General features: G+C 36.8%; 2 protein-coding genes across 3 annotated transcripts; both read right to left on the bottom strand.

Annotated features, from left to right (window-relative positions):
• Nucleotides 1-38: 38 nt before the first annotated feature.
• Nucleotides 39-3,966, bottom strand: LOC110766930 (U3 small nucleolar ribonucleoprotein). Of its 2 annotated transcripts, none has more exons than XR_002528226.2 (13): nt 3,202-3,966; nt 3,021-3,079; nt 2,626-2,812; nt 2,401-2,511; nt 2,146-2,283; nt 1,753-1,821; nt 1,620-1,661; nt 1,381-1,449; nt 1,202-1,273; nt 1,051-1,104; nt 814-955; nt 480-573; nt 39-413 (listed from the first exon to the last, which is right to left on the bottom strand). XR_002528226.2 is itself a non-coding variant. In XM_021970352.2 (13 exons), exons 1-12 carry the CDS (start codon nt 3,880-3,882, stop codon nt 530-532), a joined length of 1,668 nt encoding a protein of 555 aa, XP_021826044.2. In that variant the 5' UTR covers nt 3,883-3,965; the 3' UTR covers nt 39-413; nt 499-529. The 2 variants fall into 2 exon arrangements, 1 of the variants encoding a protein (XP_021826044.2); XM_021970352.2 differs by having other exon boundaries at nt 499-573; nt 3,202-3,965.
• Nucleotides 3,967-5,065: 1,099 nt separating this feature from the next.
• LOC148294581 (uncharacterized) lies at nt 5,066-6,697 on the bottom strand. Its single transcript, XM_088253809.1, has 3 exons — nt 5,888-6,697; nt 5,334-5,816; nt 5,066-5,236 (listed from the first exon to the last, which is right to left on the bottom strand). Exons 1-3 carry the CDS (start codon nt 6,695-6,697, stop codon nt 5,066-5,068), a joined length of 1,464 nt encoding a protein of 487 aa, XP_088109935.1.
• Nucleotides 6,698-7,648: the final 951 nt, after the last annotated feature.

A 7,648-nucleotide genomic window follows, 5' to 3' on the forward strand; every position in this document is an offset into this window, starting at 1 on the left:
CCTAGAATTCTTGGACACGGATTAACTTCTTGGATTGATTGCGGTAAATAATAACTCCTTGATTTATACGATCTAATATGACCATACTGTATACTACAAATTTTTATCTTCGAATTTTGAGTAACAGTAAATAAAAATTTCAAAAAACAAACAAATTAGGGTACATAAGAATTTCCTTTCAAGTGTTTTGTTCATAATTTTCATATGCCTTGTACAGGGTTTTTTCTTCACTCTTCCATCAAAACTCAGAATGGTGAGAAGAAGAAACTGAGCAATTGAGATCTTCAACATGAACTCTCCCACCTTAGCCGCCTAACACCATGCTCTTCTTCTTTTCCTCTTCTCTAATCAGTCAACCAGTTGCAACCACGGCTTAAGTTAAACTTATGCACCATCTCATTATCCTTCCTTCCCTGCAATACAAAGAACTGTTAGAGCTGAGGAAGCAAAACACTATATCCATTACAAAAGCCATTTACCATCGACCGTTGATAGCACCTTGCTGTGTCATGGCTTCTTTGCCATCCTTTTAGCTGTCTCGTGGCTTCTTCGTCGTCCTTTTTGCTTCCCTAGCTGTAATGTGTCCATAGTTAAAGTTATGCAGATATTGGTAACAAAATGGGATGGACCAGAAGATTTATGAGTACAATCCTAGTTGGTAGCCAATCCTAGACATTCTTTCTTGAACAAGTCAACAACCAGATGTTTATTCAATTTGTGTGGAACAGAAGCAATCATCTGACCGAAAAGGGTCAAATGGATGAACATTTTGTCCCATTAGAGGATAATCTAACTTGTGTTGTCCAAGCTCACCTTTATATTTCCTTTTCTTGTTAGCTCTCCTCCTCTTTCTCTCTGCCTGTGTAAGTTCTGCTTCTTCTTTAATGTCACCTTTGCCTGAAAACACTTCCTCGGGAGCTAGCATTGCTGCATCTGACACAGCCACAGGTGCAATCTGCCAAAGGAGAGATATTATGATTGTCAATTTTCCAAAGACATTTGTGATAGAAAAAAATATAAAAAGAAATGGAAATGTAGAGTTCACATTACCTCTTCCATCGCTAGAGCGGGGATATTAGCTTGTACAGTCATATCCTCGATAACCTATCCCAGATAGCATATAGCAAGTACATGAATGCCCACAAATTAGAAAAGTATACGCTGCATATAAATAAATAAATTTTATGATTGAGAAGCATACAGGTTTTGGAGTAAAGTGGAAATGAGAAAGAGCGTCCAACTTCAAGCAAAGTTTCTTGAACAGCTTGCTTGCCTGGTCAAAGATAACGACCACAAGAATAATAATTAGCACCTTTAGATACAGATAAGGAGGTTAAATTTTGATTAGTAACATAGAAGAACAACAAACAAAATATGCACCTCTTCCTTCTGTTTGTCTGTGAATGACAACGGACCAGAAGCCACATTTGTCTTTTGAACGTACTCTTCCTGCAGAAATTGATAAAAATAGCTTCTCAGCACATTTTACTCAAAATTGAAAAATAATTTGTTAAGTATCACATTTAGATGCTAAGACAGAAATCCAGCCTAAGGAGATCAAACTTTGGAAGGTTGGGCAGCAAATCAGGTGATTGCATTTTGCATCAGGAGAACCGTACCTCATAGACTTCAGCTAGACCCTTCTTGCTCTTATTCTCGTCCTATATATTAAACAAAAGGATTAGACAAATTGAACAAGTTACTTCATTTTACAAACAATAAATCAAAATTCTATCAAAAAGTAATGCTTACCAACTCTTTAATTTCTCTTGGTGCTTTAGAGGGTAAAGTCGGAGCCTTTTGAACATCATCAAAACGCCCCTATAAAACACAACAACTGCAGTTTTAGAACTGGTTGTAATCCACAAACAAACACAACGAGGGCGAGAAAGAGAGAGTAGAAGAAACAAGCAACAATATCAAATAATGACAGAATGAGTAAGCTTAGAAAAAAATGAGAATTGAAAAAAATAATTCTTTCTAATCTATAGTGATCAATATAAAGTGCCAAAAAGCCTCCAGTAGAGGTGATTGATGAAAATATGGTTCATTAGAAATAGCTGAACTTTGAACTTAACATTTTAGATAAGAAAATATGACATGAAAATAAATTCCTGGAGCGTATCTATTAAAAATGTTGTTTACCTGCTCGATTCTTTTCTGGATGATATCCTCAATCGATGCTGTAACCTCCTCTGTGATTACAGGGGGAGGTCTAACATTGTGTTCAAAATCCAGATCAACTTCTAGCGCACTGTTCTTTGGCCTTCTCTCTGCAGTTACCTGTTGTCGAAGCCCATAATTGATATATGTAATCCATTAAAAGATACATGGGTATCATAACATACATAATACGACTATTAGTGTCCCAAAGAAGAAAATCAGAAACAGCGAAGTTACCTCTCCTCGCATGGTCCAATTTTTTGGCTCCAAATTTGCTTTTTCCATCTGGTCTATTTCGGAACGAAGTTTCAGAAGCTTCGTTTCATGGGTAGAAAGAGTTGTCTGCTTCTGTATTAAAAAATATATATTGAAATGAGATGAAACTCATTTGAAAATATGGAGAACCTATGAACTGCAAGACCATGCTCACAAATTTTGTTACACTACTTGATTTTCAAGTACCTTCTCATCTTTTTGTTCATCTTCATCATCATCATCATCATCTTCTTCTTCTTCTTCAACTTCATCTTCATCATCTTCATCTTCATCCTCATCCTCATTGTATATGCCCAAATCTTTTGATCCATCAACCAATTTTGGTTTTCGTTTAGAAGGTTTTTCCTTTTTTCCTCCATAGAAGTCTTCATATCTGTAGCAGAGAAGCATATTTAAATGGATATACATGCATGACCAGAAAAGATATGCACTGGTGAATTACATAAAATAGATATACAACAGAGTAACCATGAATTTGCAGTCAATGATCGATCCATATTCATAGAATCAACTAATTGTGGTACAATAAACATAGAAAGAAAAGAAAAACAAAATTATTGGCTAAATCATAAATGTAGCACCTTGCAAACTTGTCTGCGTCTTCTTCATCCTCATCATCGCCAATGTCTAAATCTCCAAGCTAAATAGTCAAAATGAATCGAGTTAGAAACCAAAAAGCCAAGCTTCAAAATCAGCAAAATTCTTAAGCCAAAAACCAAATAACTATCCAACAAAAAACAAAAAATTCAAGCAGGGCCTCACCTCCTCGTCTTCTTCTTCATCCTCGTCTTCCTCTTCGTCTTCTTCATCCTCATCATCATCGCTACCTTTCTTCTTTTTCTTCTTCTTCTTCTTATCAGTCTTCCTTAACCCATATTCCCTAGCTTCACTATCCTCCAAAGACTTCTTCAAATCCTTTATCTTAAAAAACCCATCCTCTATCCCATTATTACCTTCACCTTCACCTTCACTGTCTTCTCCCTCCTCTTCATCCTCACTCTCATTCTCTTCACCTTCTTCTTCGTCTTCTTCTTCCTCTTGCTCCTTCTCATCGTCTTCATCTAATTCATCTAATTCCTCATCAGAACCATCGATTTCCTTCTCTAAACCCTCATTTTCAGCTTCCAGAACCTTCTCTTGGCCTTGTACAAGCACCTTCAGCGTCTTAATCTCGTCCGGGTTTTTCTCGAACCGTTTCAAATCTCGGCGGAGGCTCGAGATGAGAGGCTGCGATTGGAGGTCGATTTGCTGCCATATCTGCTCGGCGTCGAAGCCGTCTGTTAACAGCTGATCGAATGGCGATTTGGGCGTGAACGGTCTGAGGCAGGAGAAGAGGTTCTGCAAGGCGGTTCGAGCCGTTTGGGAGAGCGCGGGGCTCGGCGTCAGTAACTGCGTTGGGTCTGTGAGTTTCAGGGAGTTCAGGGCTTCGCTACTGATCGCCATGGCTGAGCGAGAATGCGAGCTCGGTTTGTGTCCTGTTTCTGACAGGTTCGCTCTGGTTTGGGGGTTTAGGGTTTTAGATGGGGAGGAGGTACTGTATACGTGGCGATCTGTAATTGGCTATAACTCGAAACATTTGGCCCTAAAAGAAAAATAATACATTCAAAGCAAAAAAAAAAAACATAATGGGCTCACAATAGACACGACGCCGTTTGATCTATAGTATTATGGCCCTTGTGAAATTGAAGACTGGTTAGTAATATCCTAGCCCTAGTAGGACTACCAAACGAAATTCCTTTCCAAATGTCTATCTCTTTGGATCCTTTATATCCGTCTTCCCTCTCAACACACACAAGTAAACATTGCCTCTACATGTCTTTGAATCTCCTACTCTCTAATATCGCTCATATAAAAAATATACAGACTTCTAGTATGACAGGCCTGCAATCGAATGAATGGCTCAGAAATCTCTTGGATGATGGTATAGACAATCTTTTGAATGTAGAATGGCTCATAGATTTCATGCCTACTGAACATATTTTTGAAGAAGCAATATCATTAGAGTGCTGCTAAACGGACCCTAAAATTAATTGAGTACACCCTATGATCTAAGTACACCCTAATATTTTAATTAAAATGTAAAATTAACTAAGTACACCTTATAGAACTACCAAAAATACCCATGGTACACCCTAATACTTGTAGCATTATTTAATAGTTGATTTTCAGCTTGATTTTTTTAATAGTGTTTATAAATCTTTGACTTTTCATATGGATTTATGCTTCTACTAAAATTGTTGACACTTTTTTTGCAATTCCAAGTTCTTGCAATCACCACCTCTTTCGTTAATAGTGATTTTTTATGCATGTTTCAGTTATATACTACTATGCTACTGTGAAATTTATTTGTTCTCAACTTTCCCAACCTCTCTAGATGGACTATTCGTAGTTGGAAACCAATAACTTGTATGTTGTACGTGAATGTATTGGTGTAAAGTGAATAAGAACAAGTGAAAATTAATACAACTGGAATCTACTGTCATGGGGAAGCTAGAATCTCCTCCCTTCGATAAAGAACCAGTCTTTGTACTCATCAATATCTCTCATTTATGCACACAGAGACACTGAAAACTACTCAATAAATATAGGGTCACCAATAATGTCACCAATATGATGCTTCACAAAACTACTCAATAAATATAGGGTCATTATCATAAGAGTCTGCTACACCAGCTTCATATCTAAATTGACGTATACGATCCTGATATGGCGTAAGCCAATCTGATGCAGTTATGGTTGCACATCTCAACCAACGCTCATCAACTGGTGGCATAGGGTGTTGACCTTCCAAATAAACCTGTAAAATAAAAAATAAAAAAATAAATCAAGTTATGTGAAAAAAAATAGTAAACAAACATATATATATATATGCATAAACAGCTTAATTGTTTTACCTTAATCCAGTGGTTATGGTTAACAAATCCAATCGAAATCTCACGGCGATAGATAGAATCCAATGGAGCAGTCTCATATGGAAAAAATGTAAGTGACTGATGCACTGACCAAGTCATGAGGATTACATTATAACAAGATGCAATGAGGTGTCCCATATCTGGTATAGTCATCCACCTATCTTGAAGTGGGAAGTCCTCAAAATAGTCCAACATATACTCAATATGTTGTACCCGTTCCTTACCATTTAATATTAACTCGTATATGACAGATTCTTTCCTCAACTCCTTCAACAAGTCTCTGCGTACTTTGCGCCAAGCATTGTCACCAAATCCCATCAATGATCCAATGGCTCTAAAACCACAATTACCATCACTCTGAACATCTTGTGCCCCTCTAATATGTATCAACATATGTTTAGGAAACCACTTGTTAAACTCTGGTGTTAAGCAAGAGTCATCTACAATGGGTTTAGGCCTATAGATCTGCATATTACAATTACACCCAAATTACAATATAAACAACAATATACAAATTTAATATTGTAACTACTTACAGGTAGCTTCGAAGGCCGCTTCTTTGGATTCACATATGGCAATGGTTGTGTCTGACTATTGAATACTGATTGCTTTTGGGGTATGGTCTTTGGCTTCTTACGTGGCGGTCTTGTAACAACTTTGTCAGTCAAGTGTGCACTATCTTGACCAAATAAGACAACCTCAAAAGCAGAAGGCAAACGTCGAGTAGATGTGTCAATTTTTGGACGACCTTTTGTTTTAATCTTCAGCTGGGGTTGTGTAAGCGTGGTAGATGCGGGATTCATAATCTCTTGTAACTTCATACTAACATGTCTCTTTGTCTCAGAACTACAACTTTGAAACCACTTCACAAATAATTCTAACTGTGCATTTTCTGGAGGATTGTTCGGTGTAGCAATAGGTCGGGGCTCCAAAAAATCTAACTTCCTCCAACGAGGATGAATACAATCAAGTGGAATGGGTCTATGAGTCCGTTTGAACTCTTGCATCTCATGTGCACATGGTAATCCGTGTGTGTGTTTTATTATGCAACCACATGATATCGGATCAACCCCAATATAATCTAACCGCTTTAGCTCAACCATAATATTATCCAAGGCAGAAATAGATACAAAACCAATCAACTCCTTGAAGTCTTCTTTCATGCAGTCATGTTGCACAAATGACAGACTCTTCTCAAATGATGCTTTTATCTCAGTGTGTTGCAATTCTATTAAAGGATGAATTTTGTCCCATGATGTGCCAAATGTACACATGCTATTACCAAGTTGTTTCTTCAGCTTTGCATGTGCAGTCTCCGCCCTGTATATTGTAGCAACATGTTTCATGTGAAGTAATAAATAATGTATGCTATATAAATATTAACTGAAAATCAACAATATCTGTTTCACGACTAACAAATATCTGTAAAATCACTAATAATTAAATTAATGTATGCAATTATAAAATAAATATATAAATATTCATTAATTTACCTCATTTGTGATAAATTCGTTTCTGTAGTCTAAAACACATTGTTTATTGATGTCGGTGTCTTGCTTAGATACATCTTCTGGATGCTATAAAAAAAAACCCTCATATTTGTCATTTTTCAGTACACATGCTTTAGCCTAAACCAAAAAAAAAAAAAAAAAATCAAAATTAATACCTCTTTTGATGACTTCCTCGAAATGTATGAAGCATCCATTCCAAAATTTCCAAGTTAATACCTCTTTTGATGACTTCCTTGAAAAAAAAATCAAAGTTAATACCTCTTTTGCTGATGATCCTATTAATGTTGCTTTTATTTTGATGTATGCTACATAAAACTGGAATAATATCTCTGCAATGTACTAATAAGAGGCCAAAAGCAATATGCACAAATTCTATTTTGACGTGCATGAATAAGCCACCACAGTAGGGTCAGAGCTTTTCATTCATGTTGTTAGCGAACTAGTCAAAAGCAATATGCATAAATTCTATTTTTACAATATATAAGTCACCACCGCTGTGCTATTGTTAGCGAACTAGTCTATTCTTACCTTCACATAATCTCCACCGCTGTGCTTCCTTTTGGACTGCGAGAAGAAGCAGATTTGAGCCCAAGTCTTCTTCTGCTGAGGTGCTGAGCAGGTTGTGCTTTAACTTCTCTTTTCACGACAAGCTCAGTCATGTATTCAACAACAGCAAGTACAGTTAGCCTTGAGATAAAACCTGCAGGACGTACCTATTGTAATGCCTCTATTCTTCTCTCTTCAAAAGTAATCTCTTGATTAAGGTTGAATACAGTTAGTAGGGTG

This window comes from Prunus avium, chromosome 5 (assembly GCF_965620075.1).
Source record: "Prunus avium chromosome 5, drPruAviu1.hap1.1, whole genome shotgun sequence".
Classification (NCBI taxonomy): Eukaryota; Viridiplantae; Streptophyta; class Magnoliopsida; order Rosales; family Rosaceae; genus Prunus; species Prunus avium.